The sequence below is a fragment of the Larimichthys crocea genome, chromosome III, assembly GCF_000972845.2.
Source record: "Larimichthys crocea isolate SSNF chromosome III, L_crocea_2.0, whole genome shotgun sequence".
In the NCBI taxonomy this organism is placed as follows: Eukaryota; Metazoa; Chordata; class Actinopteri; family Sciaenidae; genus Larimichthys; species Larimichthys crocea.
In genome coordinates this window covers 18,592,090-18,614,666 of record NC_040013.1, presented here as the reverse complement: position 1 = coordinate 18,614,666, position 22,577 = coordinate 18,592,090, and the positions used below count along the sequence as shown (strand labels likewise).

At 38.5% G+C, this 22,577-nt stretch overlaps 2 protein-coding genes across 4 annotated transcripts in view; one reads left to right on the top strand and one right to left on the bottom strand.

The window, feature by feature from the left end:
* LOC104929751 (VPS10 domain-containing receptor SorCS1) overlaps positions 1-13,985 on the top strand; it is a 46,210-nt gene extending 32,225 nt beyond the window's left edge. Inside the window, exons 17-27 of the mRNA XM_027273196.1 lie at positions 746-859; positions 1,628-1,799; positions 2,098-2,284; positions 2,999-3,132; positions 3,240-3,363; positions 4,169-4,281; positions 5,150-5,284; positions 8,482-8,581; positions 9,084-9,192; positions 10,224-10,378; positions 12,359-13,985. Of these exons, the coding sequence (XP_027128997.1) occupies positions 746-859; positions 1,628-1,799; positions 2,098-2,284; positions 2,999-3,132; positions 3,240-3,363; positions 4,169-4,281; positions 5,150-5,284; positions 8,482-8,581; positions 9,084-9,192; positions 10,224-10,378; positions 12,359-12,417 (1,402 nt within the window). The 3' untranslated portion in view covers positions 12,418-13,985. The remainder of the gene's footprint in view (positions 1-745; positions 860-1,627; positions 1,800-2,097; positions 2,285-2,998; positions 3,133-3,239; positions 3,364-4,168; positions 4,282-5,149; positions 5,285-8,481; positions 8,582-9,083; positions 9,193-10,223; positions 10,379-12,358) is intronic.
* A 1,784-nt stretch (positions 13,986-15,769) lies between these two features.
* The window catches only part of sorcs3b (sortilin related VPS10 domain containing receptor 3b), a 60,318-nt gene continuing 53,510 nt past the window's right edge, over positions 15,770-22,577 (bottom strand). Inside the window, exons 25-28 of one of the 3 annotated variants that reach the window (XM_019270388.2) lie at positions 22,175-22,280; positions 21,913-22,073; positions 17,917-18,001; positions 15,770-16,275 (exon numbers count right to left, since the gene is read on the bottom strand). In XM_019270388.2, coding sequence (XP_019125933.2) covers positions 17,937-18,001; positions 21,913-22,073; positions 22,175-22,280 — 332 coding nt within the window. In that variant the 3' untranslated portion in view covers positions 15,770-16,275; positions 17,917-17,936. Of the gene's footprint in view, positions 18,002-21,912; positions 22,074-22,174; positions 22,281-22,577 lie in introns of all 3 variants that reach the window. The other 2 variants (XM_010744362.3, XM_027278495.1) reach the window with 2 other exon arrangements.

Below are 22,577 nucleotides of genomic sequence, written 5' to 3'. Positions count from 1 at the left end.
ATTTGAATATGTGTAGAAAGGCTAAGTAGAATATAAGGCATTAAATAAAGCAGCAGCTAAATTAAAGGAATGAAATATAACATAATATAAATGTATATATAAAATATAATAACAATGTGATAGAAGGTGCACAGTAATAGTAATAATATAAACCAGTTGTGCAGTAACGTAGTACATGCATGTGTAATGAAATCAGGTTATAGATATAGACAAGAGTAGAACTGCATAATGAATAAAAGTAATGGTTCACTCTAGAGTCCATTAATAGTATATACCTCTCTGTGTCTAACAAGTCAGAACTTAGTCGTGTCTCATACTTTCTTTTATCTTTCTTATCTCACTGGTGCTAAATGAGCATCGCTGACTACTTTATTAAACAAGCTTAACACCACTTTATTACTAAAAGACTTATTAAACTTTCCAACTCTGGCTCCTGAGACTGTTCTTCCCTGATCATGATGAAAGGATTCTGACGGATGCCTCTGACTTTGCCAAGGTGTAATTATAGGTTGTATAAACACGCACAATGCCGTTTTCTGCTCCAGAGGTTTGATACATTAAACATCAAATCTCAAATACACTGAGCTACCGCGCTGCGAGGAGTTTTCTCACCGCCATTCGCAGCATACATGCTCTGATTGTGTCTGATTCTGTTTGAGTTGAGTAATTGTATTTGATATTTTCAATAAATGATAGCTAATCTCGCTAACACCCCAGTGTATCTTTTTCTGTACAACTGAAACAGCGACTATGGGTTTGAGAGGCAGATTGATGGGAGCTGCACTCCGGCTTTCTGGTTCGTTCCTACAGCAACATCCAGAGACTGCATCACCAGGGACAGCTTCCTCAACACCACCGGGTACACCTCATTCATTTGTACTGACACAAACAAGGGACTGCACAAATGCCCTTAGTTACATTTAAGCTCTAGTTTCTCGAAAATGACCTGCTATTCTGCAGTGGTCCAATTTCTTCTACTCTATATCTCTACTCCTCCACTTTTAAGTGGTCAATATTGTACTTTTTATTCCACTTCACTAATTTGACAGCTGAAGTTATTAGTTACTTTTCAGGTGAAGATTTTACATAAAAAAATAAAACATTTAGACTAATTTACCCTTTAAACTTTTCAGATATTTTCATTTAAATAACAGTTTGAGGCTCAATGAGGTAACTAAGAACTAGTAAAAGTAACTACTTTAATATTTTGATTACATTTTACTGACAGTACTTGGATGCTGTACTATACCTGTAGTATTTTTACTCTGTTGTATTGGCACTTCTTGGACCTAAATACTTCTTCCACTACTCTACACTATCCATAAACGTTTTTTTCTTCAAAGCTTATGAAAAGCATATGCTCATATTTTAACATACTGTATATCAGTGATGGTTTGTGGACCCCATCTGGTACTTTCACATTCAAAGACTGTGGAGAAGCTTAGTTCATTTAAAAAAAAAAGAAAAAGAAAAAAAGCTTAAAAGGATAATTGAGCTGTGATGCTGTAGTAGACAAAACCATAGTTACTGTATATCTCTTCTGGAAATCTCCCTGTGTGTGCATGTCTGCTTTTTCACTCGCAGAGTGCTCATCTGTGTCTTTTACGGGGTCCTTAATGAATTCCAGATATCGCAGGGCTTTGTCTAACAACTGCACGGAGGGAACACTGTTGAAGTACAGCCCGAGGCGACAAAGGTGTCCCAGTCAGGCCCCCAGGGGCCTCCAGCTCTTCACCAGTGAAGGAACGCTGGTAGCAACACTGGAGAAGAATGTCACTTTCTTGGTCTTTCTGGAAGAGGTGCTGACTTCACTTTAACTAAACAACAGTAGTGTGTACTCCAGAGTCATACTTGTAGTCTGCATGCTTTTTTTTTTCCCTTCAGCGTGTTGTTATCTGTATATCAAAATGCTGTCAGACACGTAGCACAGAGGCTGGAGCACCAGCATATCAAATACATATGCGGTGACATGCTTTACCACTTGACCTCGTTCTCGTAGATTTTATGGAAAATGCACTCCGTTATATGTCAGCGAGGACACTGACAAACATCTGAAGCTCCACTTGGACTGACAGTTTTTTGTTTTTCCTCTCGAAGGGTCTCAGCTCCACGACAAGTATAACAGTGGACTTCGGCGACGGGACTGCCATATCGTACGTGAACATAAGCTCCATAGAAGACGGGGTCAAGCATATCTACAGTAAAGTTGGCATCTACCAAGTTTCTGCTACAGCGACCAACACGCTGGGCTTTGACAGGGTGATACTGTACCTCCACGTCTCCTGTGAGTCAAAAAAAGGTTTCTGTTATTTAAAGGTTGCTGCTGAAACTTAAACAGTTGGTGGTATGATCATTTTTAGAAATGGACCCTTTTTCCTGAGCAGTCTTCATAAGTTATACATTATTTAATGTAAGAGCTTTAATGTAAAAGAGGTTAACTGACAGTTCCCTGCCACATTTCCAGGTGAACTTGGTCATTTTGTTTTAGTTCATACCACAAAGTGACTACACTTCATCCTTTATCACAGATAATCACAGGGGGTGAGATCCAACACACTTCAAATAGGTCAGAACACTTCAGCTCGTGAGCCTTTAGACAAAACACTCAGGAGCCTCGGACTCCTCTGCAACTCCAGATTGGCTCATTAAAGTGAGACTCCAACCAAAATCGCCATCCAAAGCTTTGAGTGTTGCTCAGTCTGTAGGCGTTAAAGACTGCTGTTTGTTGTCTCCTCACTGACAGAGAAGGGCAACGGTGGTCAGTTTGAATTCAGCTCATTATAATGGATACAGGCAGTGACATTTTCAGAGTGGAAAAAAAAAAAAGGCATCAAAACATCAACAGATACTTGTCAAACCACTTCCACAGTGCAATCAACCTCTCCCCTCTCTATATGTCTGTCTATATCCTCAGAGTGTAATTGTTTTGTAAAAATATGAATAAATATGTGGCTTCTTTTTGGAGCGTTATTCTAGTTCTTGTGTTTTCTCTCTAAAGGTCAACTTGAACAGGTCCAGCTCTCGGCTCCTTCTGTGGTCGCCAAGAACAAAGCAGTAAACCTCACGACAGTGTTACGCCCCGGCAATGTGGGCACAGTCATCTATTACTGGTGGTTTGATAACAAAACAGAGGCAAGCCTTACTTTCTCATTCCCCACCACGCGGCCTGTTGAGTTAGTGATAATGATAGATTCACAAGTCACAGTACATCTCCTCTGTCCTGTCTCTTTGTCTCTTAGCCTGTTGTGACGCTGGACGGAGCGATGTCCTTCACTTTCTCCATGGAGGGAAGTCACGTTGTCACTGTTCAGGCTTCAGTGGGAAACACTGTCCATCAGGACCAAATGACTGTGGCAGTATATGGTGAATCATACATTTATTTATTGATATATATATAATCTATATACTATCTATCTATATACTATATATATTTCTTTTATTCTGCACTTGGCTAGTCTAGTCTATTGACAAAAAAAGATCCACTTGTTTTCATGGCCCTCATCAGTGGTTGGAGTGCACTTAGTAGTCATAGTGATAGTTTCGGCGTTATCACATGATATTAGTAAGAAAGAATAGTTATTTCCAAAAATCAAACTTCACATTATAATGCCCGAGGCTTCTCTTGGATGTTGAACGGAGTTGGCGAAATAGTAGATGTAGTGAATAACAATGCATATTCTAGCTGTCAGTGGTGTGAGATTAATATTTATCAAGGGAACTCCAAGTGGTTGTGTCGAGTAGAACCTAATAAACAAAGTCAAGTCAGATTTAGCGAAAGATAGTGATGCAAAATGAAGTTAGAAGGTCACGGGGCCAAAATATATCTCTTTGCTTCTCACAACACCAGGATAGAAAAAGACATTTCAACATTCATTTTATGCAAAGATGCACGACAGTCACCTCATGCGTCTTTGCATAAGATAGATGGGTTATAGAATATGCGGCATCTTTAAAAAAGAATCACCTGACATTGTAAATAATCACTTACATCTGCAGTCTATCTCGTCCTTTTTAATTTGACAATCACATTGCCAGCCTCCATATTTTCTGCTGAAAATACAGAATGGACTCTGGGTTATTTGAAGTATTTGATTATTGTAAAAAGGGATCCTATATCATGACGTTATATATAAGAAAGGTGTGAATAGGATTTCTGTCTGGATTGCAGATCATTTCCGATCACATGTTTTGGCCTTTTCTTCCAACTTGGACGAGCTGAACCCCGGGGTGTCCGAGTGGAGAGAGGACATCGGCAGAGTGGTGAGGAGTTCGATGGTTCAGGTCAGTTCTGCAGCTGCTAACTTGTATAATAAAGACTGTAAGACGATCAGGAATGAACTCAACTCCAAAAGACCTTAATTAAATTTTTGGCAATTGGCAGCTTCGGAGAGGAAAAACTCAAGTCTCTATCTAGTGAGCTGACTAAATATTTCCATTCTTGCTTTTGCTGCGTTTCTGATGTATGCATGTTGTTTTGTCTCAAGTGGTGCACTCCACTACTTGGAGTGTCTTTGCTGTGTAATTAGTTATTAACCTCTACACGCTGATGTGGCCCATCACCCCGAAAATCGTTATTACCAGGACGAACTTTGAAGTGAACTTGTCAAAACACTAAAGGGCAGTAAAAGCACTGTCACTGCTCTTCAAAGAGCTGAATGCCATTGCCTGGAGAACACCACAAACCTCAAATAAAAGAGACTAACTGTGGTTAAGTATGTCTCGTTTCCCCTCTCAGACACTGAGGGGATGTCAAAAAGCAGCAGGTTATGTAAAAGACCTGGATACTGAGCTCTATATATATCCTACAGTAGCCTTCAGTATGAAACATTCACTTTGACCTTCTGTCTTGTCAGATAGGACCATGGTTTACACCAAGAAACTGACATGAGACCTCTGGTTACGGCATAAAGGCACTAAAAGCTCTGGCCTTTACCAAAGACTGTCAAATTGAACTTGCATGTTTCAGTTGATCCACACATTGTATCTTGGCATTGACTGGTACTTTGGCAAATGATATGAAGCAGGAAGCCAACAGTATTTACTCATTAATACAGGATTATATTTCAGGGCCATGAACACAGAAATATCACCCCAAATAGTGTCAATTAAAACAAAACTTTTTAATGAGGTTTTGTTGTTTTTATTAAAGGTCACAGGAATCAGTGAGGACCAGCTCCTTGTCACGGTGCTTCCAGGTTTACCAACCACAGCAGAGATATACATTGTGCCCGAGAAGAGGTCAAGACACGGAGGCATGGATGAAAAATGGGCACACCTGGATCAGGTACTGTCTCATCAAATCATTTTAATGGCCCCTGGCAGATGCTCAGCGCACCGTGGTTTTCTGTGATAATTAAAACAGCACAAAAGTAAGCTAAGGAAGTCGAGACAGCATCCCAGGAGCGAACATCCTTGGAGAATAAGTCTTTTGCTTTAGAGTGTCATACACCACAGAAGACAATCGGTTTAAGCTCTATTGTTGTATAAGGAAGAGAACACTTCGCTCATCAGAAGGTTACATCTTGTTTTCAGCTTCATTTCATACTTCTAAAATGAGTGGGTTGACTCGAGTAACACAATACATGATCTTATAGTTACCAGTATTTCAAATATTGTTTACATCAGTCTAAAGAGAAACGTCAGTTTCTCCTTAAATTTTGTTTTATTGACTGTTGCAGTCCAGTCGTCCTTTGTTGGAGGAACTGCCTGCAGCCATTTGAGTGATAGCTTTCTTGCTCGTAGCCAAAAGTATCCTGTGCCATGAGTTTATCCAGGATATCACCCTCACCCATATAATGTAAGAAAAAGCACAGTCAGCTTTTATTCCAGATATTTTCATCATCTCTTTTACAATCTCTTGCCAAAATGGAATAAGACAAGAGCAACCCAGGATATATGAGAATGGTCATTTTGTCCCCGAGAAGCCCCTCATCAAAAACTTCATTTTTGGTCGTCATCGTCTGACTTTCACCATATATTTCTGCAATTATCCTCACTCATCTCCGAGTCACCAATTTCCATTTGATGTAGATGGTCAATTTGGAGCATTGCGTTCCGCTCGATAATCTTAATACTAAATGTTTGTTTTCTTTAATCTTGCATGCATCAGTGACGTCAACTAAATCAGCTCCACTATCTTTAGCTTTTTTCCTGAAGACCATTCTTTAAGGTTACATATACGGGCAAAGAAAAGGTTACACAAAGTTATGTGTGCACTGTTATCAAAATGCAGATACTTGCAGATATACCTCCCCTCATATCTCTCACCATGTACAAAAGTGGATATTATTTTCCACTTCTTTTGTGAATTTGAATCCATTTCTCTACTTATCAGACAGCTACTGGTTGCCATTCATTTCAGCACAGTATGAAAATCAGCTTGGAGAGACTTTAAACTTGTTTTGGTGAGGCTATACATCACAATGAGGATCGTGTCTGCATTTATTTTTGTCAAAGTTACATTATTGTTGCATGGTAACACAGTTTTAAATGCAGCCTTATTTGGAAAGTCTGCACTTTATCGCCACGCAACAATAAGGTTAAGTTTGACACAAATAAATGCAGACATGATGCTCATGGTGATGGATCACCTAAGTCAGCCAAGTTTAAAGCCTCTGCAAATGCGTTTTCATACCACAGTGAGATGAATGGACACCGCTGACTGCATGGTAGGTAGATGGAACACTATGTTGTTCCTAAGAAAAGGTCAGCATAACAAAGACTGAACATTCTTTGTAGTAATTGGGGTAAAAGATGCAAAACCTCTGTGTTGGTTCATTAAACGAAAACACACAGAACAAGAGGAATACGTTTCCTGTAGCTCTACTGATAATAGACAGCAGAAAAAATATGGTCAATTTCATCTCAGGTACATAAGACACCCTGCTTATTTAGTTTCCAGCCTTGAAGATCACCTGCAGAGACGTTCAATCAAAGAACTGCTTCTCAATTTTACTGAATTTGTGGTTTTGTAATGGATTAATCACGCAACACAAACTTAAATAGTTAATTTTGGTTCTTTCTCCGCCACCAAACAAGAAACATGATTGCACTCAGTGTATCACAGAGGCTGAAGCTTTAAAAACTAGATTTTGTTGTAAGTGTGTAATGATGTAATGCTCCCACGTGTGCACTTTGTATTCCAATCCCTCCTAAAGAGTAATGCGTAATGTCAACACTAGAGGGCAATGTCTTTCCATGTAAAAGCACTGAAGAGGCATCCATCAGGAGGAGCACTGAATCAACACTCACAGCATCTCACTTGAACGTTATAGCTATCTCTTCAGAAGTTCAGACACTTGCTTAAACCTTTAAATAAGAACACCATAATTATTTCAAGCCATCATGCTTCCTGGTTGTTATTTTCTTACAGCAAAACCATTCTGAACCTTTAAAACTGATCTCTTATCATGTCACAGAAAGCAGTTGAACAGATAAACAACGTAACAGGGATGTTTTTAAAAGCACGAGCTAGACAGGCTCATTTATTCATCATAACAGATAGGACCTCCATGTATCACAAGTAAACATCATTTTACTGGCTCACAGTCAGGCTTGAACTTAGTTAATAGGTATTTAATTACATTGATGCATCATATAATTGGCACCATCGAGAAAGGAGACAAACTGGGGCAGGCGGCCCGGGTTGGGAATTAAAGAGATGTATTTATCTGAAGCCTGTCTGATTACCTGGCAGAACCTCACAGACAATAGGGTAATAAATCTTCAGTTCACTGTTCTCATCTCCACTGAATGACTTGCAATGTGGATGCAATAAGTAAAGCGTGCGCCCACACATGTGCACGTGCATACGTGGTGAGTGCATGTGTGGAACAGCTTATTAAAATGTGTAATAGATTTACTGACCCTGATATGCCACTAGAACAAAAAGTAATTATTCATACTGTGTAGAGCAGTCTAATTTTAACCAGTGGAAAGATTTTAGAAAGAGCGAGATGGAATTAGTGAGGCATGGCTAAGGACTCAAATGGGCTTTGGGAAGGCATTTTGGTCTCTTGTTAAATGACTGCTTCATCAAGGTGTGAAAAGCAAAGGATCATCAGACACTTAAGGGAGAAAAATTAAAACAGCAATTTTCTGATATTAAAACATACTCTGATTTCCAATAGCTTCGCCTTGCTGAACTTTTAAATAAGTAAGTCACGTTTTCTTGGTGGGGGGAAAAAACCCAAAAGTGGAAGGTGTAAAGATTCTTTTTTTTCCCTTTTAAATGTCACCGCCACACCACAAGCAGAGCGCGCTTTTACCTGATGGGATTTCCATCTCCAGGTTACGGTGCAGCGGGTTTGGTTTTTCCACGCCATATCAACACTTGCTTCTCTTTAGACGGAAGCAAAAATTCTGTTTCATAATTCAGGCTGTTGGACGAAATGACTGCGGTTGAAATATTGATGACGGTGGAATATTGCTGTGCAGCTGCTGCTAACAGAGTCTTCTCTGCTCCGTCACTCCTCCTCATAGCTTTCTCAGGTTCTGCTAAGTGCTTTGAACCAAGACCTCATCCAGTTCACACTCAAACCGGGGGTGCAGGTGAACGTGTACGCCACGCGACTGTCTCCTGGTGAGTATGGTGCCTCTGCCGAACACCTACCTGAACAGTGGTGCAGTCCTCTTTGGGGGAAAGAGGAGCATTGCAAGTGGCTGTCTCTTATCAGAGTTTGTGTATTTCTTCCAGTTTGGAGGTAAAGATGACAGGCTTTCTGAAATTAGTACAGCACACCTGATCAACAGACTGGTTTTATGTGTTTTAAATGTCTTGTTTGTTTTTAATGTATGCATCCAGGCCTCCCTGGAGAGCAGTACTGATAGTTAGTGGATTACCCTGGATAAATTACGAAGATAAAGATGAGTGTGTTGATTGGACATTAGCTCTCTGAGTCGTGATTCTCGAATGTTATCAGCAAAACAAGCCAGTGGGGATTCTCCATTGTTATTTTATAGGATTGTTATACAACTTAGATTCATATAAAATAAACATAAAATAAAAAAAATATATATATACATTTGTCCTCATTTAGTCTGCAAGTGCATTCAATTTCTCTTTCATTCTTTCTCCTCTAAAGCTCCTCTTGTGGACAGCAGTGACAGTGGCCACAGTGGCACTGCAGTCATCATGCTCGTGTCAGTTGTACTGATGGGCCTGGCTGTCTTTGTGATATATAAATTTAAAAGGTACAGTACAACCAAATATAAGTCATAAAAGGTTGAATGAAAGAATGCGTGAAGTTTAATCCTCAGATTTTCTCTCACATCATTGCGAATATCTACGATGAGATGGATGTTATTACTGTTTTGTATATGTGTGTATGTGTGTGTGTGTGTTTCATAATGGCTCCGTTTATAGTGTGCTCCATTATCTTCAAGAAAGCAACCTCACAGCTAAAACTTTCCACAAGTATTCCGACTCCATATATCTCTGAGTTATGGACGTCCGCGACACAATAATAGCTCGAGGAATAAGACAATTCCCCTCTGTCTCAATCTGCAGAATATTACAGGGAATGACAGTCTAATCAATTCTCCCAGAGTGCTGAATGGGTGTCAGAGTCCTGCAGTTATCAATACTCATCTATCTGACAATGTGAGGGTTGACCTTTCGAAAATGCTAAACACAGCCATTCAAGGTGAGGCATACTCTGCAGAATGGCAGGAAAGGTTGAGGAGATAAGTCCTGAGACAACATATATTATACAGTGAGAGACATACAGTAAATAGCATCCTCAGCTGCAGGTAATCCCATGCCAGTCACAGGGGAATTTCACAGGGGTTTATTTCCTCTGTAGTTTGTAGAATATTACTCATTATAAAAGCGAAACGTTACTTAACTCTAACTTTCAGGACTGTAATTACTACATTAAGAAATCAACGACTAAAGCTGCATGAAATGCCACAGCACCAGCTGCGGCAGAAAATCACAGGGGGAGGATCTGAAATTAGAAATGCAAGATGTTAGTTAGAATTGGGGGTGCATCTGAGGGGATGAAAAATTGATTGAAAAGTGAGGTGAACAATATGAAAGTGAGAGAGCAATGCCCAGTGGAATGCAAAACGTCCTAGTTTCTAGCTTTCAAGCAATCCTCTCCCATCCTTAACAGTTAAAAATAGCGTGTGACACATTATGCATAGTAGAAGCATTAGTGAAACAGAGCTGATAGCAGGTCTCCATTAACTTTACCCTTTTCTCCCCCCTACATGACCTGCAGGAAGATCCCAGGCATCAACACATATACAGCAGAGCAGCCTGACAAAGAACAAGAAGTCATCCCGACAGTGACCTCCATAGCCGTCCCAAACCCTGAGGGAGACAAGCTGACCTCACTGGATCATGTGGATGTACAGCTGGACTCGAAAAGCAGAGGTATTAATGTGCCAGTTTCTAACTTTTCCCGTTCTACCTATTCCTCACACACAAACAAGGTTCATTCAGATTATTTTTAGATTCTTATGTTCACAGTGTGTATCAAAGTAATCACCACCCACAATGTGTGTATCAGTTTTGAACTCAACAAAAGGGACAGCACCAAAATGTTGGCGCACTGGCTATAAAAACGGCAGGATTACTTTAAGGGTCAATTCACCCAAATGACAAGAAACATTTTCTTCTTTCCAATAGCCATTAGACATACCCCGCAGGGGCCGGAGCCAATCCCAGCTGACGTTTTTGTAATTACATTCCGTGGTTTCAAGTGGTTTTTGTTTGCCCAGGTTTTGAGATATCCATCTCTGAGATTTCGTTTGTAGTGCTAACAGCATTAAAACAAAACAACAAAAAAATACACATTTAGAAAATTCAGCACCATCATCTCTCTCCTGGAGCAGTTTCTCCATCACTTTAAATAAAAGCAGCTGATGTTTTGTAGATTATCGAAACTTTAAAGTATAGAAAAACTGTTCAGAGTGACACTTATGAAGAGGAAAGACACTGTCTATCACTTCAGCTGAACCCAACGCTGTACACCTGATGAAATCAAGGGTGTGTTTCCTGTTTTGTTGTGATCGCCTGGCTGACTCTGGGTCAGCTCTTGAGTTAGCCTTGACTTAAATTAAATGTTTCTTTTGTGTTGCACGGTTTTTGAAAAAGTAGTCATTAACTGTGTTAATTATTACAGTAGATTTAGTAGAGTAGTACAGTAGATAGTTTGACAGTTACATAGAAACAGTCTAAACAATGAGAGAGAAAAAAAAACATAAATGTAATATTTTTGTTTTTGGTTTCATTTTTCACGAGTTGAAATCTAAGGATTTGTGTAAATGTGTGTTAGTGACCTTCTCCTTTGCTACGATAATTTATCTGTAGCCCGATCCGCGTGAATCTACAATTCAGTGCCTAAATAAATGACTTTTTCTACAAGATAAAACTACACATTTTAGAGTGACCCAGCCCAGGGCACACCTGTGCAATAATGCTGTTTAATCAGCATCTTGCTACACCACACCTGTCAGGTGGATGGATTATGTTGGCAAAGAAGAAGAAGAAGAAGAAGTGCTCACTAACACAGATTCAAACAAATTTGTGAACTAAACAAACAAACCCTATGCATGCATAGAGGTCTTAGATCTTTAACTTTGTTCAATATTACTTCTTCCAGACTACAGACTGCATCATCGTTCTCATAAACCACTTACAGCTGGTGATTTCTGTGCTCATATTTGTTTTTTCAAACCAAACCTTGGAGCAGTTTGATTAAACAGAAGGCTAATGTGACCGTATCTTAACCAGAACAGTGTTTCTGTTTCTGCTATGAGCACCACAAACGGCATTTCATTTACCTCCTTTGTGATACAGATGTGGCAAATATCTCACAACCTCAGCACATAAAAGCAAAACATCTGGCTTAAGTGAGAAAATCTGGTTTTGTGTTGTTTTGTAAAATGCGGGAACCCTTTTAGTACAGCAAAGAAAGTTGTGACAGTATAATAAAAACTGTATTGGCAAAGAAGGACAAGTGGAAGCTCCCTACCTCTATTATCATGAGTTGCCAAGCTATAGTTATTATTATGCACTACATTTTTATGTATATGCCAACCTAAGTATTTCATAGCATGGTATTAGTGCTCACAGGTAAGTGAAGCACAATCAAGCGCAAGCTTAAAGTGATGAGAATGTCTAGGTGAATTATTTGACCAATAAAATAATTAGTGGATCAGGAAAGTAGCGGAGTGGTGAAAGCATTTTCATCAAGAAATATCTATGAGGTTCCAGTTGATTTACCTCTGCCCGTAGATAAACAATCGACCCATCCAAGATAAATGTGTTTGCCTGCAAAAATACAGCCGTATGCAAATATAGCTACATAAAATTCCTCCTCTGTCTCTTTCTTTTTTTCTCCCTTGCCAGGCTACCTGCCATCTCACACAGACATCAAGCTCTCTGATGAAGCGCCCCATGTGTTTTAATGTTGAGAGTCTATGACCGACTCGAAAGCAATACATCTTCTTTGGCAGTTACTTCCAGCAAGCTATGAAACCACGGTCACAATGAATGGTCTCGAGTGTTTTGCTACCCATGCATGGATGGACCAGTTCACACTGTGCTGCCTAATCCCTCTGAGGAGACTGTACAGATTTATACTTGCTTCTTGAAAAGGGACACTTTTTGACTGAAAATACTTGTATTTTTGCAAGGACATTGATCTTTTTATGTAAATAATGTACATCCATAATGGAAGAAGTAAAAGTTATTTGTCTCGGCTGGTTACAGCTGCGTCTGCTCAGACATGAAAATATCAAACAGCTGAACAGAGGTGATGTATAATAATAATTCCAAATATGCTCCAAATTCTGTTCTTTGGGCTTGTGTTTGTGAAGTTTACTTTGTTTAAATATGTGGAAATAGCTTATCTGAGTAAGACAGTGAGGGAAGCAGATTCATTAAGCTCTGTACAATCAGTAAATCTTATCGCCAGATTCTCATCAAATGAAAGCTTGCAATATCCAAGAGATGGGGGAGTGCTCCTAGTCCCAGATCTGTTTTCCATCAAGTCTGCCGCTCAAGATGTTTTATATGTCATAACAAAAATAATAACTGAAAATTAAAGTGGATATTACTAGATAGGTATTCACAATAGATGAGAAACTGAGTGACCCCTCTTGTTTTGGAGACTCAAATGAGTCATTTCGCTAACATCTTAAATGTTAGAACTACTTCAAAACAGATTGTACACAAGTCTAATAGAAATCATGCATATGGAATAATATTGGCACAGTTGATGGTTTCACAGTCATTGTGACTGTGAAACAATGCAGTGACTTTTAAACTTGTGCTTCATATTTATTTGTTGCCTGGAGCGTTTCTTGTACATTCTGGTTTCTACATGTAAATTTCCTGAATAATTCCTGTGTTATCATTGAAGCTACAACACAGCGGCGAGCGCTTGCTGTAATGCAGTAGAAAAAAAAGCACTACATCTGTATGTTAATTGCTTATTAGTTCAAGACTCATAATGTATTTGTTTGTCTTCTACATTTAGTTAAAAGACGAGCGGCTCCTTGACACAGTTACAAAACACTTCTCATGTTTTTGTTGTTTTTCTTTCAACTGATCTCACTGTGAAGGTTGTGATGAATTCTTACAGGAAGTACACAGATCACTGCAATTACACCAGGTTCGACTGGAAACACGTTCCCTTTTTATTCTGTCTATCTAACATGATGATACCAGCATCCACACGTGGCATTTCCTCAGTTTACAGTGATGCAGAGGAGCCTGCAGTCTGTTCTAGGTTTGCCCCCAAGGACTCAGCGGACAAAAGGCTGCAGATTTGTTCATCTCCTGCGCTGCGAGGGACACGGAGATAGAGAAGACGTATCTCCTGTCAACAAGACTCAGCCTACGCACAGGGCTTTGGTCAGCTGCTGTCTCTTTGGGATAAGTACTGAAGTTCTTGTTCATCAAACTTTTCTTTTTAAGTGTTGTCAGCATCATGTGTCAGTAAGACAAATTGACTAGAGGCTCCTCCATACTTCTTCCCTCCAATACCGCAATTGAGCCTGAAGCATAAATAAACTTGTGCTTATCATCAGACAACCACAGTCTCTCTGCAGTGATCATCAGACGAGATTTATTTTGTGCTTGTTATATATTTAAAGGTTTTTGTTAAGTTACAATAACCTAACCTGTGAATATGATTGTGAACATATTTGCATGATGTTTTTAATTCTCTCTTTCAGGATACTTAAAATACTTCTTAATTAGGGAAAAAAAATGAAATGTGAACTGCAGTATTTTCCGTTTCTCAGAGGCGAGACAACTCATTAATTACAAGTGATGTGATTATTTCGTGGGTTGTTTCTGTGTGTCTTTCATTTGATCTTGCAGAAGTAACCGTAATTGCGGAATAAAGCAGAAACACAACATTAATGCAGCGTGTCTGGTTTTTAAACTCAGTCCTAAAAGCATGAACGGCTTATTTTTTGATTTTTTTTGCTGCCTTTGATCCATTAATATATTAATTGTGTTTGACACTTTGATGTAGTCGATCAGCAGACTTCATGAATGGCAAAACTCACACAAATTGGTAGTTCTGATCGACAGGCGCACTTTGTTGAATTTGTTGCTTTTTCTGCTCCTTCCATAACAAGTGTTGCTTAGCATGCTTAAAGTTTCAGTACGGCCATTTGCATGATACAATGGGGCCAAGCAGGAGGACAATGAAAAGCATCAAGTAGCCTGGAGTGATTCTAATGGGCTGGTTCCTTGGCTCTCCCACTGTGCAACAAATTAATTATCCCTCTCTCCAGGAAATCGACACACACACATGCACACGTACACAATCAAGGAAGATTTCCCAGACTGGGTAGCACCTTGAATGAAAAATGTCCCACAACAATAACCCACAGCAATATTGTGTTAGCCACAGTGTGAAATTGATGAGCATGTTTCCTTTCATTGAGTGCTACATTACAGTGTCTGGCTGCAGCGAATCATCCATTAGTGATTGTCACCGTTCAATTTGATTGTGCACCGCCGAACATCCCAGGGCAGTTAGAGAAAGGCCTTGGTGTTAATTCAGACTGAGAGCAGGAGCGAGAATAAGACTCTTGGGGCGTCGATGGCTGTTGGGAGTGATGAAGATTGGTGTGTGATATGAAGCTGTTAAAGTGGCAAACAAAATGCAAAACAGAGGAACAAGGGCCTTGCTGCTGCAGCTTTATGTGTGAAGAGTTATTTCAGCCAATCAAGCGCACAGCTCTGTCCTCCACCCTTGCTCTCTGTTTGCCATTTTAATGTGCACGTTTTTTTTTTCTCTTTTCTACATCTGAGGAGGGAGATGGAGGCAATACTAATGCCAGTAGTTCGTATTTACAAAATCATCTGTTTCTCATCATTTGCCTACAGCCTCAGTAATTGGTCCCCTTAAATAGGAACCATCTGTAACTGGCAACTTGAGTGATCAAGTGATGGCTCAGTCAAAGTGTCAGATGGGAATCTTTACATGGGTGTTATCACACTTCTGCCCATTAAAATAGACTTCAGAGCTGCTCTGGGATCATTAATAATGGTATGCTGAGACTGATACGCTGGCTGCTACAAGGCACCTGTGTTTCAGATGAAGACTGTGTCAATGCTGCAAAAACAAAGCTGCATGAACTCACACGTTTTCAGCGTTATGTTATAACGACATTTCTTATTCACTGACAGACAAAAGGTCTGTTTTGTATCCTTCTGCTGGGGGAAAACACACTCTAAAACTCACACTTTAAGAGCATGCACAATAGAAAAAAAAACATAATTCCATATAAAAATACATTTATTTTGAACAATTTTAAAATGGCAATTTGTTCACAGTAAGAAATATGATTCAAAACAAGACTATTTTTATATAATTGACAAAAATGGACAATATCATAGATCATGCACAAGTTTTGGCAATTGCACAACTAGACTATTGGACAAGGCGTTTAATAATTTGTTTAATGTCTCAAGTAAACTTCAAAACCAACTATGATATGTATATATACATATATACATACACAGTACTCACCCTAGTCTTAAGTGTTATCACAGATAATTAGGGCATGCTACTGTAAAAAAATAAAAATAAATAAAATAAAAAAGGACATACAGCTTGTTTTGAGACTTAAGGTCATGGAAACATATTACTGCCCGTTCAGTGGGTTGACTTTACAATAAAGTAGGATGAAGCTACTGTATAGATTTACATTCCATCTTATTCTATGTACACATTTTGAGTATTTCCACTTCTAAGGCCAGACTTCCATGTCCATATATCATATTTTGTTGTGTACCATCATCTGAGAAAAGGTCATTGAAAGCACCATGTTATCTTACAGAGCAACTACCTAAAAGCATTCACAACAGTCAGATATTTTTCATTCACAACTCAAAGACCTCTAGTTATAGGGCGGTAAATGCAAATGTTTTGCTTTTTGTTTTTTTTTTCAATAACAAAATCATGTATTCATTACACCTCTGTCTTATGGAGACAGAGCAAAATGTGTTGTCTTTGTTGTTTGTCATATAAAAATGTTACACTTGACAGGTTTTATAGCCCGCTTGTTAAATTTATGAGCAAACACTATTATAAGAAGGAAACATCAAGAAGTACTGTAAGATGTCAAAAACATTTTTATTACATTAAATTAATTCAGAATTGTAAGCCCTGTATCATATTATTATTATTATTATTATAGTATTCCTTAAAAGCCCAAATATCCAGGAAATCAGTAACAATTTCTGTGAAGACCACATCTATAGTGAGTTATGGAGGCATTCATAATGAGTTATGAATGCTACACTCAAACACATAAAATGCTTTCTGAAGCAACAGTCATAAAACATTATACTGACTTATAGTGAATTATAACTCCAAGTGTCTCATAAATGCTCTTGACTGGATATAAACTAGTGATTGGTGCTTATAATACATTATGACTACCTATGCACACACCTCAACAATCAACTGTAGTAAGAACTCATAGTATGCTATAACAGTCCACGCAGTGTCATGAGTTATCACTGTATGTGTAAAGTGAAGTGAGGCATATTTTGATGCATTTATAAAAAAAATGCATTCTTCATTATTTCATTGTTGGTGTTAAGAAAAGTGAAAAAGAATCTGTGCTGCATCATGATTATGTAAAATTAAGAGAATTTAAAGTCAAATTTGTCTGATTTTGTATGTTCGTTCATTTCTTTTAAATGCACGAACATACATTATACTTTATTTACCACCAACAATAAAATGTTAAAACAAAGCATGAATTATTATGGATGCATTAATGGTACAAGTACTTCACCTTACTGAACACGTACAATGATAACTCATGATGCTGCATGAATATATTCTATTCTGTAAAAACTGTACATGTAAAACCATTATTTATTTATTATATACGCCATACAGGAATGCCTTCATTTCACATATTTCTGGACAACATGGGTCAACACCATGAAGTGTAGGATGGATTACAAAGGAGGGGTCTCTAACGTCTAGACACGCTCCATTTTGAGTGCGATTGTTACTGTTATTTGAATTTTCATTGCCTCTCATCAAATCAATGCGCATTGCTCTAGGTAATCAGTGTTGAGTACTGCTGTGAGGTTGACACTGCCTGGTTTAAAAACAGATAAGCACTCATCATCAGCAATACATCCATGGTGTTGATGCAGAATCGTGGGGTGGGTGTTGATGCTAGTTATCAGCCAATTTTAGCAATTCACTGCCCTCAAACTAGAGGCCCAAGAGTCTAGCTAGGTGGATTGATCTTCATCAAGTAGTGTGTGTGTAAAGTACATACTAATTATATCCATGTGAGTTAAAAAACATGACTTTGAATGATAGCGGCTATCAGCATGAAATAAAAATAAAACAAATAAAATGGTAACAAAGCAAACAATTTCAGCACAATTGTAACACAACAATCTGTACTTACTCAGTAACAGAGCACTTGTTTTAGACATTAGTACAGTTTGGAAATTCCCTTGTAACAATCCTCTCCATATTTCTTCCATTTCCTCCTGAAAACATGCAAAGAGATGATAAAATGGACTAAATACAGGGACAGTCAAATGCTTTGACATCACATGCACATCACAAGTTGGTTGTTTTGAGGATATGATCAGAATTATGAAAGAGAATCTTTGCAGACAGCTTGTGATTTCTGACATTGATTTGGGGGTAAAGTAATGAGCTCTAACAGCCTTTAAGAATAACCAAACAACTCAAAGTTCACTCTTGCTTTCTCTAATCTTTTTACTTGAAGATCAAATGGTTTTCTCTGAGCTTTTACACTTAATTATAAAGTCATCAACCATGCATTTTTGTTAAAAAGCACCCTGTTGTCTCAAATGAACATGGCCTATCCAAGCAGGGCTGAGCTGGTGATGAAGGGCTGATAAGATAGGATCACTGTGACAAGTGGGGTCGTTCAGATTGTGCATACTCTGGCTCTTTCAAAAGGTGGCACTTTTATCTCCCAACTGTGTCAGTAGTTTAAATTCAGTAATTTATACAAAGCTGCATGAAGCTCATTTCAAGTTCACTCATATAACTAATAACCTGGCAGTAAATTCATCCAGGCAGAGATTTGGCAGTCAGTTCAGATTTGCTAAAGGAAATATGATTTATGAGATTTAAATTGCTTTTACATGGAGTATATTTTAAGACTAAAATCTATGTGGTCTGCAACAAAATTTTAATTTCCCCATGAGCCTCAACAGAAGTGATTATATCGTATTATAGCAGCCAGGATGGACTGCATTCAAATAGCTGAGTTTCCAGGAGGAAGGAAACCTGTGCCAGTTTCTATCACACTGCTAAATATACAATTTTGGACATACAGTAAGTGAAAGTGCTACTCATGAAGTAGCTATTTATCAAACTTTTAACAACATATTACACAAACTCTTAAAGTCCATCCTGCAATAACCTTGGAGCAGCGGAAACCAGTTGCAAACATTACTAATCATCTAATTAATCATCTTTTGAGTTGAAATGGCAAAGTAGCAAAACAGTTATGCATCTAGCAGTTAAAGAGCAGTTTGCTGTTTGTGGTGAAAGTGAACTTATAAAAGTAAAGTTTGTGCTGTAAAGCTGAGCTGCAGATACGGGGGATCATGCCCTGAAGGTTCATCATTATGAGCGACCTCCATGTCGTTACATTGTTTTCATCAATCTTTAGAAGCTACACTATTCTACTGAATCTGCTTTTTTGGTCCATCACATCTACCTCAGTCTAAGTCCTTGGAGCTTCAAGGAAGTGTTGTTGTGAAGCTGATAAAGTGTGAAAATCATTGCTGCTTGAGAAAGTCATATGTCTCCATCCGACTGTTTCTTCTCATCAAGAATGAGCCAGCCACCACATATCGAACCCTTATGTTACAGATGTGATTACTTGAGAGTTGCTTTTAAAAGTTATACTCTTACACTTTACTGTAAGTACGAGTAAGTCACTTGATAAATGTGTTTAATTTATTGCTACTCCTGAGTTGGCTCTTAGGACCATTCTTAAGTATAATTCTTAGAGGTTTGATAAATACAAGTCAGAATCTCTGTGTCGTCTAGCTGAGAGGCTGCTTCATGTCTATTAGACATCCGTGGTTATGTAAGCACCAGTTTTTTTTCTATAGTTCATTCTGCGTCATCAACAATTGGAAATCCTGACTAGGCAGATCTGTTCTGATGACCGACTCTCTTGTGCGATGCATCATACAGAAGAATCCTGAATGTTTTTACAGTTAATCACTCAGACCCGACTTGTATTAACATAAATCCAATTAAGATCCTTAACTGAACTTCAGATTTCCATTTTAAAGATCCAGTGTGTAGGATTTAGTGCTATCTAGTAGAATGATTGCAGAATGCTACCCCCTCGTGTCACCCTCACCTTTCTAGCATGAAGGAGATACTATGGTGGCCACAAAATGCGCAAAAGAAAACGTGAAGAAAACGTAAAAGGTCATAGAACCAGTGTTTAGTTTCTAGTTCAACATGGCAGACTCTGTGGAAGGCGACCTGTGGTGTCTGTATAACTAAAAGACCCATGCTAAGGTAAGAAAAACATAATGGTTCTTATTTTCAGGTGATTACACATTGAAAACAAAGTTTTTGCATATTATATATTTAATTTCTGCCATATTCTGTGAATAGAGCTTCTTAAATTTTACACACTGGACCTTTAATCCATCACATCCTGTTTAAAATGTTTAAATCTTCATTTCAACCTTTATGAAATTTTACTGTGATCTTAATTCGTTTTACTTCTTGCTCCACTGTGACAACTATCAGTGACTAGCACATTCTTTATCATCTTCTTCTTCTTAGAGCTTTTAAAGCCGTCTGGACTAGAATGAGAACACATAAAATCACTAAGCGCAGTTATTAATCCAATTAAAACTGGTTAACGTTTTTCCTCTGGTTGGGGATTTCTTTCCCCCTGGCTGGAACAAGATGTAACTTAGAGGCAATGGAAAAATTTAAATACCTTTAAATCTACATGTTAGATTACTCACAACATAATAACTGAAGGCAATATTTAAAATCGATCAGTGATTACTATTTATCCTGCAGCTGGACAGTGATCTGCACTAGCAGATGACATCTTATTATATTATAAAATGGATTCAAACCGGATAAAACAGACTCAGCTTTGTGTTTGTATCTCAGCCAAAATGAGACTGCATGAGAAACAACCCAAGCTTCAGAGTATTAATGAAATCTATAAACAGCACGTTGTAAATTCATTTAATCAAGCCCCAAATCAAAAGGTCGCACGCTGCTCTGCCCTTTAGTAAATAAACACTTTTCAGAAGTAACCAAAAAGAAGTTAATTTGTTTCAGATCAGCAAGGACTCGGAAAGGTAGAAACAGCTGAGAAATGAAGAATAGCAGAAAGTGCTGAGTGACCAGAAAAAAAGGCCTGCAGCCCACATGTCTGTGTCAGGAGCACTGCAGTGCTACTTTTGTCAAATAATCCACACTGTCTGCAGGGAGCCGAATAGTTTTCATTTAAGAGACATCACAGAGGATGTCAGCCGGAGCAATCAAAAAGTTAACTTGTCATTGTGATGTCTGGTTACTGCGCTGCAGTTGTGCTTGCGGTGTGCAGTTTGTAGAAATACGACACACTGCACTGATAACGACATCCCAGCACCTCAGATGTTCACTGCACAACGTAAAGACGCCTCACTAATTGAAGAGACCTCATTTAAATAAGACTGAAACAATGTCAGTGTTTTGTGTCCAAAGCTTCAATTTATTAAAAATAGATGCCCAGTGATGTGTTTTAGGGCAATAAAAAGTTAATTAGTTATAAAGGAAATCTTGTATTAATGTGTCTAAGTAGTACACAGAGATTTATATTCTGTGTTTAATTAAGTTTTGGTATAATAAAATACATCACAGCTGTCGTATACTGTAGTTTTAAACCTACATCCTAAAATACATCCACTTAAAGTCAGTGGTGGAAAGCAGTTAAGTACATTCAGTCAAGTACTGTGCTCAAGAGTAACTTGTACATACATTTCATACTACTTCATACTTTTACTACATTTCAGCAGGAAATATTGTTCTTGTTACTTCACTGCCGTTTCGTGCCTGTACTGAGTTACTTTGCAAGATTTAAAACCTATAATGAAGATATAAAATACAATACAGCTCTACAATAAATGCTGTTTATATGTGTCTGTGTACCAATAATAATAATCTAATAGTAAAATATACAATAATGTAACAGAGTCCTGCATGGTTAGTACTTTTATACTATTTATACTATAGCATACTTTTACTTAAGATTTGAATACAGACAACTTTTAAATTGTGGCATAGCTTCTTTTACTCCACAAAAAGGACTTAAGACTTCTTCCACCACTGCTTAAAATACTCGTACACACACATACTCATTGTGTTAATGATGATAGTGAATGTGTACCTCTGCTCCTGGCCTCCAGCTCCTTCTCCATTAGTTCTTTCGGAGACGGAAACTCGCTGAGCTTGACCTTGGACATGTTATCGTTCTGACCAACTGTGCTGATCACTTCGGGCTCCTTCTCGTGACTGTCCTCAGTCTGAACATGGATCCAAGGGATTTTCCTAATGACAAGAAGATAATCAGAGGCAACTGTGTAAGGTTTTTCACCAACAACAAATGTAGATATAATACTTTATTCTCATCCATGTGTAACAGAGCACACCTTTTGAACTTGTAGATGAAGAATGCAGCTAAACCAACAAATACCACAGTGAGGAGCATTAGCATGGCCGACCCACTGTGGATGGAGTTTGAATCCACAAGTGGTGCTGAAAGACAAAGCCATCAAATGAGCATCAGACAAATGAGTTAAACAACCCTTTAAACCCAGTCTTATTTCAAGGAGATTGCTTTTCATTACCCCATGTCATGTAACAACTGCAGGTATAGTTTGAAGTGCTGCTCTCTGCATGTTATCCCCTCAGGGTATTAAAAGGAACCTTTAGGAGGGCCGATGCCTCTCCCTGGGGTCCGTCATGCAGGTAGCTTATGCATAGTCATGCCTTTTTTAAATGCTGAGATGCAATAATCAAAGTATTTCCCCTCACCGCCCATCTCCTTCAGAG